At 53.3% G+C, this 13416-nt stretch overlaps 1 protein-coding gene across 1 annotated transcript in view; it reads left to right on the forward strand.

Moving 5' to 3' along the window:
- ANTXR1 (ANTXR cell adhesion molecule 1) overlaps positions 1-11447 on the forward strand; it is a gene marked incomplete at its 3' end in the record, with an annotated part of 75190 nt that extends 63743 nt beyond the window's left edge. Inside the window, exons 17-18 of the mRNA XM_079329031.1 lie at positions 1420-1500; positions 11184-11447. Coding sequence (XP_079185157.1) covers positions 1420-1500; positions 11184-11447 — 345 coding nt within the window. The remainder of the gene's footprint in view (positions 1-1419; positions 1501-11183) is intronic.
- Between the last annotated feature and the right edge of the window lie 1969 nt (positions 11448-13416).

Consider the following 13416-nt stretch of genomic DNA (forward strand, 5'->3'; position numbering starts at 1 on the left):
CTGCCCTCACAGGAGTTTTGTAGTCCTTTTTTCCAGGAAAGGGTGGTCAGACAAGAGTTCCTGGATCCAGTCTGGGTTTGATGCTCTTATCTGCAGAAAATAGTTTTGTAGCAGGGGATAACTTTATATATTCTCAGAGTGGCTTATCTCAGCAGGTACAGAAAAGTTTGCTAGCAGGGATTGTGCTTGGGGTTCCTGCTCTAATATCAGAGAACATTCTAATGTTCTAATGCTCTAATACCACTCAGAGCATTGGGAACAATGATCATGGAAACATTAATAAATACTGCCTGTTGTAGACAATACAATAGACAGAAATTCTATCCTCCAGAAAACAGAAATTCCTACAAATCTCAGGATAGAGTTCTTCACAGACCAAGGATCAAATTAAATGAATGTGAAGAGGGTTGGACCAAATAATGTTGCTTTGTGACCTGTCTGTGACCTGTGCAGACCCTCCTGCAGCTGTCCCAGGGGCTGAGTCCTTTTGGGAAAGGAAACCCTGGCCTGTCAGAGTGGGGGCAGAGCAGAAATCCTTCAGCAGCAGGTGGATGTTTCAAGCAGGTGATTTGGTGAATTTTTCTGCATTGCAGAGCCCTGGGCTGCTCCTTCTGGCCTCGTTCAGCTCATGTGGGGAGCAGCCTGAGGCTTGGCTGCTGGATTCCAGTCAGGGATGAATGTTTGGGCTGCCCTGCAGGGAATGCAGGGGGGTCTGACCACACATCAGCCAGACTCTGGCTGCAGGAGCTCCCAGCACGCTGGGGTTGGAGCAGAGCTCTGTGCCCGTGGTGTGGGCTGGGAGCCCACCCAGGCAGGGCACAGCTGCTGCCCTGAGCTCAGAGTGCCCTGCAGGGCTGGGCAAGGCAGGGCTGCTGCAGGGGGCACTGGGGAGGGGACCTGGGGAGGGGACCTGGCCACCACACCTGGGAGCTGACCTGGGGAGGGGACCTGGCCACCACACCTGCCTGGGGCTCAGCTCTCCTGGCTCTCACAGACATGGGGTTTCACTCAGCTCTCCCCAGCAGTTTGTTTTGAGCCATGAGATTTGTTTCTCACGTGTTGCAGTGGTCATGGAGGCTGGGGAGGAACTGCTCAGCCCGAGCAGGAGGTGCAGCAGCTGGGGAAGGCTTTGCATGAGTTCACTGCTCACTGTCTGCACTGATTTAACGTTTTGCTGGCTGTGATGCCTGGAGCTGAGGAGGTATGAGTCTGTCCCTGAGCCCAGCAGGTGTCTGAGTCACACTTACCTTTGGCAAGCCAGGCGTGCTGTTACCTGTCAGCGCTCTTCCTTTGCCCTGCAGCGAGCTCACAGGGCTGTCAGTGACAGAAAACATGGTTCTGCAGATCTCCTACAGGCACTGGGGTGTGGGTACTGCCCTGGGCCCCAGCATCACCAACACCTGTTTGCTGTCCTTGCAGGGGAAGCTGGATGCCCTGTGGGTGCTGCTGCGGAAGGGATACGACCGCGTGTCCGTGATGCGTCCCCAGCCAGGAGACAAGGTACCAGCCCCTCCTCACAGAGCCCCTGCCTGCCCCTGGGGCTGGGGCAGCCACCCTGACAGCTCAGGAGCAAACTTCCATTCACATCTGGCAGCTTTGCTTGTGGGGTTTGGCTGCTGTGGATTTGGGGCTGAGCTGTGCAGTGCAGGGACCTCTGGGGGAGCCCAGCACAGTCTGCCTGTGGAGCACAGAGCAACCTGCAGCAGGGACAGGAGCAAAGCTCATGGAGAGCAGGGGGTGCTCCTGCATGGATAGTGGGGGATGGTCCTGCATGGATTGTCAGGGATGCTCCTGCATGAATAGTCAGGGATACTCCTGCATGGATAGTCAGGGATACTCCTGCATGGATAGTCAGGGATGTTCCTGCATGAATAGTCAGGGATGTTCCTGCATGGATAGTGAGAGATATTCCTGTATGAATAGTAAGGGATATTCCTGGATGGATAATAAGGGATATTACTGCATGGATAGTCAGGGATATTCCTGCATGTTCTGACAGGACCCAAGGGAACAGCTGGAGCTGTGTCAGGGGAGGGTCAGGTTGGGTATCAGGATATTCTGTGATTCTATGATTCTGTGATTCTGTTATTTTTCCTTTGCTGAATTCCCCTTGTGGTGGAAAATGTCAGATTTATGTCTTATGCAGTCAGTCACACACCCCTGACATGAATCAACAAAGAGCTTGGAGTTGTTTCAGGAATACATTTGTCCCAAAGTGTTAGTAACTGCAGAACTGTTCAAGAAACTCAACTGCACAGGAAAAATGTCATTTTCTGCTAGAGAATCACAGGCCTGTAGCATTTGGTTCCTTGTGAGCATTTTTAGTGAATACAGGACCTCTTTGTGAATTGAAAGGTTTAATATTTTATTCCTCCCCAGGGAAGATTTGCTAAAATGCCTTCACTGATTCTGATTTTTGGGAGGAAAGTTGGGATTGCACCCAGGCTTAGAGCTGCTGAAATACCTGTTCCCCTTCAGGTGACTCCTTTGTTTGGACACTCCCTGTTCTCAGCTTGGATTTGCCTGTGCTCTTGGGGGTGACCTCACCTGGGAGTTTTGTCACTGCTATGGGATAAACACAAACAGCTCACTAAAACCTGCCAGTGGGTACCAGCAAGTGCTTTGATGTCCTCTAACACACCATCATGCACAGAGGCCAAACACTCCAGCTGATAGTTTTGTTGGCACAGAGGAAAATCTTGCAGAAGGACCTGGAAGTGCCTCGTATCTACCCAGGGAAATGCCCAAACAAAGGAGTCACCGGAAGAGGAGCAGCTATTCCAGAGCTGCAGGGATTTCTGAACAAACACCTCTGGGTTATCCAGCAGCACAGCAGCAGCTGCACAGTGCCAGCCTGGAGGAGCTGCCAGCAGGGGCATGGCCTGGGTGAGAGAGCCAGGGCTGAGCAGAGCATCCCAGCAGATCAAACCTGGGACCTTCTCAGGCTGCAGAAACACTGAAACCCCCACAGGCAGCAAGTGTGGAGGGTAAAGAGCAGCTTGGGGTTTGCACACCTCTGATAATATGATATTCCTGAGAGCTGCAAGGAGCAGCTGCTTTGACAGCAGTCTGCACCTCCTGCTTTCTCCTCTCTGGAGAAAGGGAAACACATTTCACACTCAGTGCTGTTGAATGGACTCCTTAATTTGCCCACTGATCAAGATAAAAAAGTGAAGCCAGATGAAAATAACTGGAAGGCATCTCTGTTTGCTTTGGAGCCTGGAAAGGAGTTGGACTGAGTCCCAGGGTTACATCACTCTCATATATAAGCAATCCCTTGCTGCAGTCAGTGACTTTATCCCTCCAGCACTCGAGCTGAGCTCTTCAGAAGATTCCTTGCATGGAATGAAGCAGGGGTTCCACCTGGAGCCCTGAGTTGGGGAATTGCTGCTGTTTGTCTGCTGCAGCTGCCAGGGGTCCCTGGGACTGAGGGAAGAGGATCCCTGCCCCAGGGTCCCATGGTGGGGCTGGGCATTCCAGCCCTGCCCTGCTCCCTGTGCCCTCCAATGGTCAGGAAAAGGAATCCACAAACACCAGAGCTGTGTGTCCAAAAAGGAGACAGAGGAGTCCTTTTTGCTTTATTGGAATAAAGGGAGAGGCCATGGGGCATTCCCCTGGGTCTCTCCAATTTTTGGAGGATGCAGCCTCCTTTTATCCCAATTTCCCATCTGCATTTCCCTCTCTCTTTCCCCATGGGCTGAGGTACTTGAGAGGCACAGACTTCCCAAACACCTGAGATTCCTCTCTAATGTACAACCCTCCCTTTTAATTTTTAATTCTTACAAAATTCATAATTTTTCCCCCATTGCTTCTTTCATCTTCCAATACAGTTTCATTCAGCAAACCTACAGTTTGTTTGCAAAGGCAAATCTCTTCTTCCATTCACCAATCAGTGGAATCCATCCCATTGTTTCTTTGATCTCTCAGACCCACAGCTTGTCTGTAAAGACAGATCTGACATTGCTCTCACAGTGCCAGCCCCAGCAGGGAGCAATCCTTGCCATGGGGTGCAGGATGCCTTTTACAGCTCCTCTCCTAGCCCAGAGCAGAAGGAAAATCCAGGGATGCTCAGGACCTGTTTTGAGGTGCACCCAGAGAGGCTGAGATGCACAAAAAGATTATGAAATTCTGGTTTTTTGGAGTCAGACCTGGGGGTAGGGGGTCTGAGGTTACCAGCAGACACAGATGGTTCCAATAAGGCAGGGAAGTGAGATCACTTGGGATTCCTGTGGTCTTCTCACATTTTCAAGAGACTAGGTTTGCATTCTTGTCAGCATTAATGAGGTTATTTTTATATTGGAATCATCATCAGAGAGAGGTGATGTAAATATATTTAGATTTTTTAGAGAACTTTATCACTTTTATAATGTAATACAGGAGCCCTTAATTGTGCAAATTGCTCACAGGACCCAAACAACTCCTGTTTCTCTGAAGTGCCTCTTCCTTGATAAATGTTCTGTCAGGAATTTATGAGATTATCAAAATGTGTTTCAAGCTCAGACTTGGCCAGGATCTCTTCAATCAGGGAGCAAACTGTGTTTTAATTTGTTATTGCATTAATTGCATTTTCATTTTGTGCTTGAATAGGAGAATACAGATATAGAAGGGTATAACAAAGGCATAGCAAAGCCATGTGTTACCATGTGTAAAGATGTGTCCTACCCAAATTGATGAAGATTCAGGGAAAAGAGCTTTTTTTTTGGAAGTTTACTGGTGGAATCACACCACAGTGGGCCCACACTAAAATTTCCTTTTCTGTCCTTTCTTGTTCCTTTGACTAACTTTTGATCTGTGCAGTGATGGGGTGTTGCAGAGAGGCTGCTGCACCACCTGAGAAGTGTGGATGTCTCTATTTCTGGCAAATTCAAACCCTTAGAAAACCAAATCTCCTTTCCTTGACTTTCCCTGTCTGCTGGAGGATGTTGTGTACTTGCAAAGACCAGTCTGGGAAACAACTCCTTGTCTCTCACTTCCCACACAGTGCTGAAAGGAAATTAAACCTGAACAGCTCCAAGGATTGGGACAGTGCTGCCCCAGCTGGGGGTGTGTTCCTGTGCTCCAGGGGTCAGCTCAAAGCCAGGAGCTGCCCAGGTGCAGATCACAGCAGGAATTCAGCCTTGAAAACATGGGCAGCTCCAGGGAGAAGCACTGTGCTGGTACTAATCCATCTGAGCTCTGCACAGGGGATCTATGAGAGAAGCTGCAATATTCTGTTAATGTAGTTCAAATCCTCCCCTAACCACAAGGAACAGTTTTCCTTGCTAGCTCATTTTCCCATGCACAGCTCCCATGCAGCATCCAAAGAGGAAATTAGGAGGAAATTCTTCCCTGTGAGGGTGGGGAGGGGCTGGGATGGGATTCCCAGAGGGGCTGTGGCTGCCCCTGGAGCCCTGGCAGTGCCCCAGGCCAGGCTGGATGGGCTGGGAGCAGTGGGACAGTGGGAGCTGTCCCTGCCATGGCACAGGTGGCACTGATGGGATTTAAGATCTTTGTAACCCATCCCATGGCTCTGAGAAGAGATTCTCTGAAACCATGGGATGTGTTTTATTGCTGAGAGTTTTATTACACAGTGAATTGTGGTGTGTGGATGGCCAGGTAGTGCTGATGGATGAGGAGCATCACAAAGCACACAAGCAAAACCTGTCATCCTGGAAAATCCCCTGGCCCTGCCTTATTTTAAATTAGGAGCCTGTTGTAGAGACCAAGAAATTTGGATGTAAGGTAATTGTCTGATTTCAAACCTCCTGAAACAAAGAGCCAGGAACAGGAGATAGGATTTCAAACCCCCCTTGTTTGAACACCAGACACAGTCCCTTTTCAGACCTGAGAGTAAAACCAGCTGTGCAGCCCCCTGGGTCACCCTCCCACGTGTCCCTGGGAGGATTCTTGTCCCTGCACACCCAAAGCCACCCAGGCACCAAGAGGGAGCTGCTTTAACCCATCCTTAGGTCCCAGCTCACAGATTTCTCCTGACAGGCAGCAGAGCCTGAGAACAAAACCATAACCTTTCCACACATTCTGCTGCAGTGTGGTTTTCCATGAACAGCCATGGAAAAGTTAACCTAAACATTAGATCTTTTTCCTGGAACTAACAGCTCCAGAGCCAAGAGCCTGGGCTCTGCTCCTGCAGAGTGCTCAGGGCTGGGGGAACAAAGCAGAGCTGTCCTTGAGCTCCTGAAGGGTCCAGTCAGACCTGATCCAGGGCAGGATTTATCCCAGACAGAATTAAAGGTTATGCCTTTAATACTGATGTCAGAAGCCAAGGAAAACCCAGCACCAGGGACTGTGGGGATGGGAATTATTTCTTAACAAAAGCTGTGGGAATTATTCCTTAACAAACACTGTGGGAATTATTCCATACCAAACACTATGGGAATTATTCCTCACCAAACACTATGGGAATTATTCCTCACCAAACACTGTGGGAATTATTCCTTACCAAACACCGTGGGAATTATTCCTCACCAAAAGCTGTGGGTATTATTCCTCACCAAAAGCTGTGGGAATTATTCCTCACCAAACACTGTGGGAATTATTCCTCACCAAACACTGTGGGAATTATTCCACACCAAACACTATGGGAATTATTCCTCACCAAACACTGTGGGAATTATTCCTCACCAAAAGCTGTGGGAATTATTCCTCACCAAAAGCTGTGGGAATTATTCCACACCAAACACTGTGGGAATTATTCCACACCAAACACTATGGGAATTATTCCTTACCAAACACTGTGGAATTATTCCTCACCAAAAGCTGTGGGAATTCTCCCTCACCAAACCCTGCAGGACAATGCTCAGAGGGCAGCAATTCCCACCTCCTCGAGCCATCAGCACTGCTCAGGGTGATTGTCCTGAGTCATGGAAGGTGGAAACTCCCATCAAGTTCTGTTTTCACCTTCACATCTGGACAATCCTATCCTGGATCCTGCCCTGGCCTCTGCCCAAGCTGCAGGCAAGGCAATGGGTTCATTCCCTGTCTCCTGGATGTTCTGTCACCACCTTCCACCTCCACCCCACCTTAATTTGGATGCTAAATGGGGTGATGAGCCTTGGTGGAGAACCAGGAGGTGCCTGGGGGCCTGAAGACCCTGATGGGATCAGCCATGGGAAGGTCCCTGCCTGGGGACATCCCGCTCTGCTCCTGCCTGTAGTACCTTGGATTTTGGTGAAGGACCAAACCCAGACCCTCCTGTTTGGCACCCAGACCCCAAAGCTGGTCAAGGCCCGTTTTTAATGGAGTGTTTCTGCTCTCTCAGCTGCCCTGGCAGCAGGAGCTGTGGGACCCTGCTGGGTGGGTGTGAGCAGCCTGCTCCTCCTGCAGAGCAAGAAGAGCTGGCCATGGCCAAAACCTCAGCTCAGGGATGTGATGTTTGATTTTCCTGCTGCAGTCAGGGGTGCAAAGCCCAGCTGAGGGTCAGGGTCTCCTTTGGCTGAGGGCAGGTGGGAGAGCACAGCTCAGGGTGAGCTGTGTCCTCCAGAGCTGCAGGGTCACTGTTTGAGCTCTGCCATGGCACAGCCTCTGCACCTTTGCACACAGCTGTAACACCCAGCTTTCTGCTCAAAGGAGCTCTCTCCCTCCTGGGCCTTCTCTGCATTTGTGCCCAGGGCAGCAGGTAAAGATTCCCTGCCCCTCCTGTGCAAGGGAGCAGGGATTTGTTTCCTGGATATCCCTTTGCCATTCAGGCTGACAGTCTCCTCCCCGAGGAGCTGTTGGCTTCCCCATCTCCTCCGAGGCACTGCAGCTGCCAAAGTCCATCCCAGCCCATCTGGAGTGAAAAACTCTGGCACTGTGCCCCATCTGCTTGGGTGAGAGCCCTGGGACACAGCAACTGCCTGGCCCTGGCAGCTCTGTGCAGGGAGGAGGAGGCTGGGCTGTGCAGGTGCCCTCACTGAGCAGGGCAGGGGAGAAGGTGCTGCCAGCCCAGGGTACAGCAGAAAGTGCTGCCAGCCCAGCCCAGGCAGCAGAGCTGGCTCAGGCACAGGAGGAGCTGGGGAAGGGCAGGATGAGCTGATGGAGCACACAGCTGATGGAGCACACAGCTGATGGGGCACACAGCTGATGGAGCACACTGCTGATAGAGCACACAGCTGATGGGGCACACAGCTGATGGAGCACACTGCTGATGGGGCACACAGCTGATGAGGCACACAGCTGATAGAGCACACAGCTGATGGGGCACACAGCTGATGGAGCACACTGCTGATGGGGCACACAGCTGATGGAGCACACTGCTGATAGAGCACACAGCTGATGGGGCACACAGCTGATGGAGCACACTGCTGATGGGGCACACAGCTGATGGAGCACACTGCTGATGGGGCACACTGCTGATGGGGCACACTGCTGATGGAGCACACAGCTGATGGGGCACACTGCTGATGGGGCACACTGCTGATGGAGCACACAGCTGATGGAGCACACAGCTGATGAGGCACACAGCTGATGGGGCACACAGCTGATGGGGCACACAGCTGATGGGGCACACAGCTGATGGAGCACACTGCTGATGGGGCACACTGCTGATGGGGCACACTGCTGATGAGGCACACAGCTGATGGGGCACACAGCTGATGGGGCACACAGCTGATGGAGCACACAGCTGATGAGGCACACAGCTGATGGGGCACACAGCTGATGAGGCACACAGCTGATGGGGCACACAGCTGATGAGGCACACAGCTGATGGGGCACACAGCTGATGGGGCACACAGCTGATGGAGCACACAGCTGATGAGGCACACAGCTGATGGAGCACACAGCTGATGGGGCACACAGCTGATGGGGCACACTGCTGATGGGGCACACAGCTGATGGGGCACACTGCAGCCAGGGTGAAGCAGCTCTGAACTCTCATTTAGAGCAGGAGGCAGTGCAGGGCACAGAGATGCTGGTTCCTGCTGCTGGGCCAGCTCTGGCTGTCACATCTGTGCTCCCAGGCTGTTCCTGCATCTGTGAGCACTAGAAGATTTTCAGTCCTCAAGCCCTGCCCCAGCCCCAGACTCAGGGATTCCTGAGCTTTAGTGCATCCTCCTGAATGCTCTCAGGGCAGTGCTCAGTTCCATTTGGATCAGCAGCTCCATAACCTCACCCTTGGAGCATCCAGACAGAACATCTCTCCACACAAAAACAACTGCAGCTATTTGTTCTCTGGCTGAGGTTTCTGCCTGCTGCTCTTTGTTCAGGTTTATTTTATCCTCAACATACAGAAAGAAAACAAAGCTAGTGCAAATAATAGTCTGAAGCAACTCGAGTTGCGTGGCAGGAGATGTGGCTCTGGGCCAAGCAAAACATTCTTGTGGGGTTTTTGTGAGCAGAACTGGTTAATCTCAGGTTCAGACTTTCCCTCACTCAGCAGGCTGTCCCAGAGTATTTAGTTAAAATCTCAGCAGAGTGCATTAAAGCAGTGTTGGAGGGGAGGCAGGAGCTCAGCAGGGTGAGAAGGGCTGTGGGCTCAGGCAGATGTTCCCCCAGTCCACAGCTGGCAGAGCCCTTGGAGAGGAGCTGTCTGGGCATCTCTGTCCCTTCCACAGAGCTGCTCCCATCCTTCCAGCACCTTCCTCTTCCTGGGCCCTCCCTGCAGAGCATTTGTGCCAGACTGGGGCCAGCAGGGAGGGGATTCAAATTGTGACCCCAGCAAATCTGGGCCAGCCCACGGGGGCTCAGTGCTCCATCTGGTGTTTTTTCACCAGGAAAAACATTTGCTTTGGGAGAGGAAAGAGTAAAACAGAAAATAAGCTCGTGCTCACCAATCCAAAAATAAGGAATGGATTCAGAAATCCTCTAGTGCCTTTTCGGATGATTTCATATCTAAAGGAATGAATCCATAATACAGTAATGCTGATTCTGACATTTGAGTATTTACAGTGGGATTTTTTGCAGGTGGAACTTGTGAGGAAAAAAAAAATAATAGCTCAGAGGGCAAAGGTTTTGTTTAAAACTGTACAACAAACTGTAGCTTAGCACCAAAGAGCAAGAAAAGCAGTTTTTTGGCTTCTCACGAGCACTGGGATATCAAGACATCCTGATGAGCAATGGATGCATTTCAGGAAAAATTTTGAGCAAGAAAATGTCTTAGTTAAACAGACCTTCCCTTCTGCCTGGTAAATGCTTGGAAGGGAGACAGAGACGAGGTGTGTGAAGGGGAGAGAGGCTCCAAAGGGGCAAATCCCAGATTTTGTGCTGCTGGAAGTTGAGCACTGAGGTGTGGGAGGTGTGGATGGAACCACAGCTGGTGCTGTGACTGCAGCTCTGGGACAGGGAAGGGAGGACAGGACAGGTGAAAGGGCTGGGGGAGGGCAGGTTTGTGCTTGGTCCTGAGAGGAAATTCTTCACTCAGAGCTTGGGGATGCCCTGGCACAGGGGCCCAGGGGGGCTGTGCTGCTCCATCCCTGGCTGTGTCCCAGGCCAGGCTGGACAGGGCTGGCAGCAGCTGGGAGGGTGGAAGGTGTGCCTGGCATGACAGGGTGGGCTGGGACAGGGGCTCTGTGAGGTTCATCCCATGCCCTGGTGGTGGCACAGGGGTGGCACAGGGGGTGTGTGAGGTCCTTCCCATGCTGTGCTGGTGACACAGGGGTGGCACAGGGGTGGCACAGGGGTGGCACAGGGGCTCTGTGAGGTTCATCCCATGCCCTGGTGGTGACACAGGGGTGGCACAGGGGGTCTGTGAGATCCATCCCAAGCCCTGGTGGTGGCACAGGGGCTCTGTGAGGTTCATCCCATGCCCTGGTGGTGGCACAGGGGTGGCACAGGGGTGGCACAGGGGCTCTGTGAGGTCCATCCCATGCTGTGCTGGTGGCACAGGGATGGCACAGGGGCTCTGTGAGGTCCATCCCAAGCCCTGGTGGTGACACAGGGGTGGCACAGGGGGTCTGTGAGATCCATCCCAAGCCCTGGTGGTGGCACAGGGGCTCTGCGAGGTTCATCCCATGCCATGGTGGTGGCACAGGGGTGGCACAGGGGCTCTGGGAGGTCCATCCCATGCCCTGGTGGTGGCACAGAGGTGGCACAGGGGTGGCAGAGGGGCTCTGTGAGGTCCATCCCATGCCATGGTGGTGGCTGGGGTGGCACAGGGGGTCTGTGGGGCACCTGTCACGGGTGGCATGTGGTGGCTGGCACCTGCCAGCCCGTGCCATGCTGGTGGCAGTGCCTGTCCCTCTAACTCTGCTCCTGTTCCCTTCCAGGGCCGCTGCATCAACTTCACCCGGGTGAAGAACACGGAGACCCCCCCCAAGTACCCCCTGAACAACTCCTACCCCTCTGCCCCGCCCCCAGCGCCCATCTACACCCCCCCTCCCCCCGCCCCCATCTACACCCCCCCTCCCCCCAGCTCCCCCCACGCCCCCTCCCCCTCCTCCACGCTGCCCCCGCTGCCCCCCCCGCCCCAGGCGCCCCCCCCCAGCCGGGCCCCTCCCCCATCCCGGCCCCCCCCCCGCCCCACGGCCTAAGGGGGTCCCCCCGCTCCTCCCGAGGTGGCCAGGGGCCCTCTCAGCAGTACTGTACCCCTGAGCCCCCCTGGGGCCGGGGGCGCTGCCCTGGGTGACAGCAGCACCAGCGGCTCCTCCTTCCATTGCTTGTCTCTGACCCCCTGTGCATCAGCAGCGCCAAACTCGGCAGCAAGAGAAGCCCAGAAGAGCTCCAGCTCCATCCCAGCGAGGCTGTGCCACCTCCCTGTGCCACCTCCCTGTGCCTGGCACCGTGAGCCCAGGGCTGGCAAACAGCAGCAGTGACTCTGCCAAGGAAATTCTCCTGGGCCAGGATTGCACTGGGCTCCTGACGGTGCAGAACCCAGCCAGGAACCTGGGGACAGCTGCACCTGGGACAGGACAGGGACAGGGACAGGGACAGGGACAGGGACAGGGACAGGGACAGGGACAGGGACACCCTCCCTGGCAGCTCTGCAGCCCCAGAAGCACCAGCCTGGGCAGGTGTGACCCTGCAGGCACTGCCAGCCCTAAGGGGTCACATCCCAGGGGCTGGGGGGTGGGTGGGGTGGGGGATGTTGGTTTGTGGATGTTGGTTTGTGGTTTTAGGAAAACACACAAATTTTCACCAGGGTGCAGGGGAAAATCAACCCCAGCCCTGAGGATGAGGAATCACTGATGAGAGGTCAGCCTCCAGGGCTGCCAGTGGGACAGAGGGCACAACCATGGGGAGTTTGGGAAAGGTGTGGTCAACAGAAGAGTCTTGGCATTGGGTTTAGGCAATTCTGTCCATCTAGTCCATCACTCCATGGTTCTGCAGTGTCATTTAGTGCTGGTTTCCACTTCAAAGAGAAAGACTCTGAATGGAAAGCAGAGGTTTGGTGTCTTGAGCTCCCTGAATCCAGTCTGCTTGGGCTCCTTGTTGCTGTCAATTTGAAAAGGTTGCCACTGATGCATCCCTGTTTTTCTGTAAATTGAATTATGTCACCTTAAAAACGTTTCTATGTGGATTTTTTTTTGTTTTGTTTTTTTGTTTTCCTTTCCTAAACAAGTAGCAGCTGCCTCCCCAGCTCTGAGTGAAGAAGAGCCAGTGTCCCTTCTCACTCTTGTCAGCTCTCAGCATCACTCTTTTCAGCAGTATTGACTGAGGCCAAGCCCCTGGGACAGCCCAGCTGGGACTCAGTCTGCCCAGAAATGCACTGGCTGCATTTCTCCTGCTTCCTCCTTACCTCCAGGGCACCCAGCACAGCCCAGAGCATCTCTGCACACTCCTGCACCCTGCAGCCACCCTGAGCTGCCTGCAGCAGCCCCAGCTCCCTGGGTGACCCTCGGGATCAGTTCTCACAAAACTCTCTCTGGAAATCTCCCAGCAGAGAAACCACCTTTGTTGCTGCAGTTCTATCAATAGCAAAGGGTTCTGTTCTCATTTTTTACCAGATAATGAAATGCTTTGCCAAGTACTTTCTCCAGTGCTTTTGGAAATACCAGTTCTAGCTTTTCTAGCAAAACAAGGAAAAAAAAAGAAAAAAAAATTTCAAGGAGGGAGGAAAGAGACTCAGTGGAGACCTGCCCTGAGCCCCTTGGGCAAGGACAGCAGGGAAGCCTTGGCAGCAGGCTCTGGGTGCCCCCTCCCCTGTGCTGGGGCAGGTCAGCTCAGTGAGATAAATGTCAGTCCTGAGGAGCTGGGACTGAGCCCAGGCCATGCTCCCCTTGATCCCCCACTGTTCTGTCTGCAGGCAGCACGGAGCAGCCCCTGACCCCAGCACATTCCCTGTGCTGCTCCCAGCCCTAACTTGGTTCCCCAGGAGGACACAGCTGGGAGGGGAAGCTCTGACACCCCCACTGAGCTGGGCTGGGCTCCCTCGTGGAGGGATCTGGGCAGCAAAGAGATCCATGTTTGCTTTGCTCTGGTCTGGTCTGGTCTGGTCTGGAGTGCGTTGGTTTGGTTTGGTCTGGTTCAGTCTGGTTTGGTTTGGTCTGGTCTGGTCTGGTC

Source organism: Erithacus rubecula (genome assembly GCF_903797595.1).
Source record: "Erithacus rubecula genome assembly, chromosome: 29".
NCBI classification, from domain to species: domain Eukaryota; kingdom Metazoa; phylum Chordata; class Aves; order Passeriformes; family Muscicapidae; genus Erithacus; species Erithacus rubecula.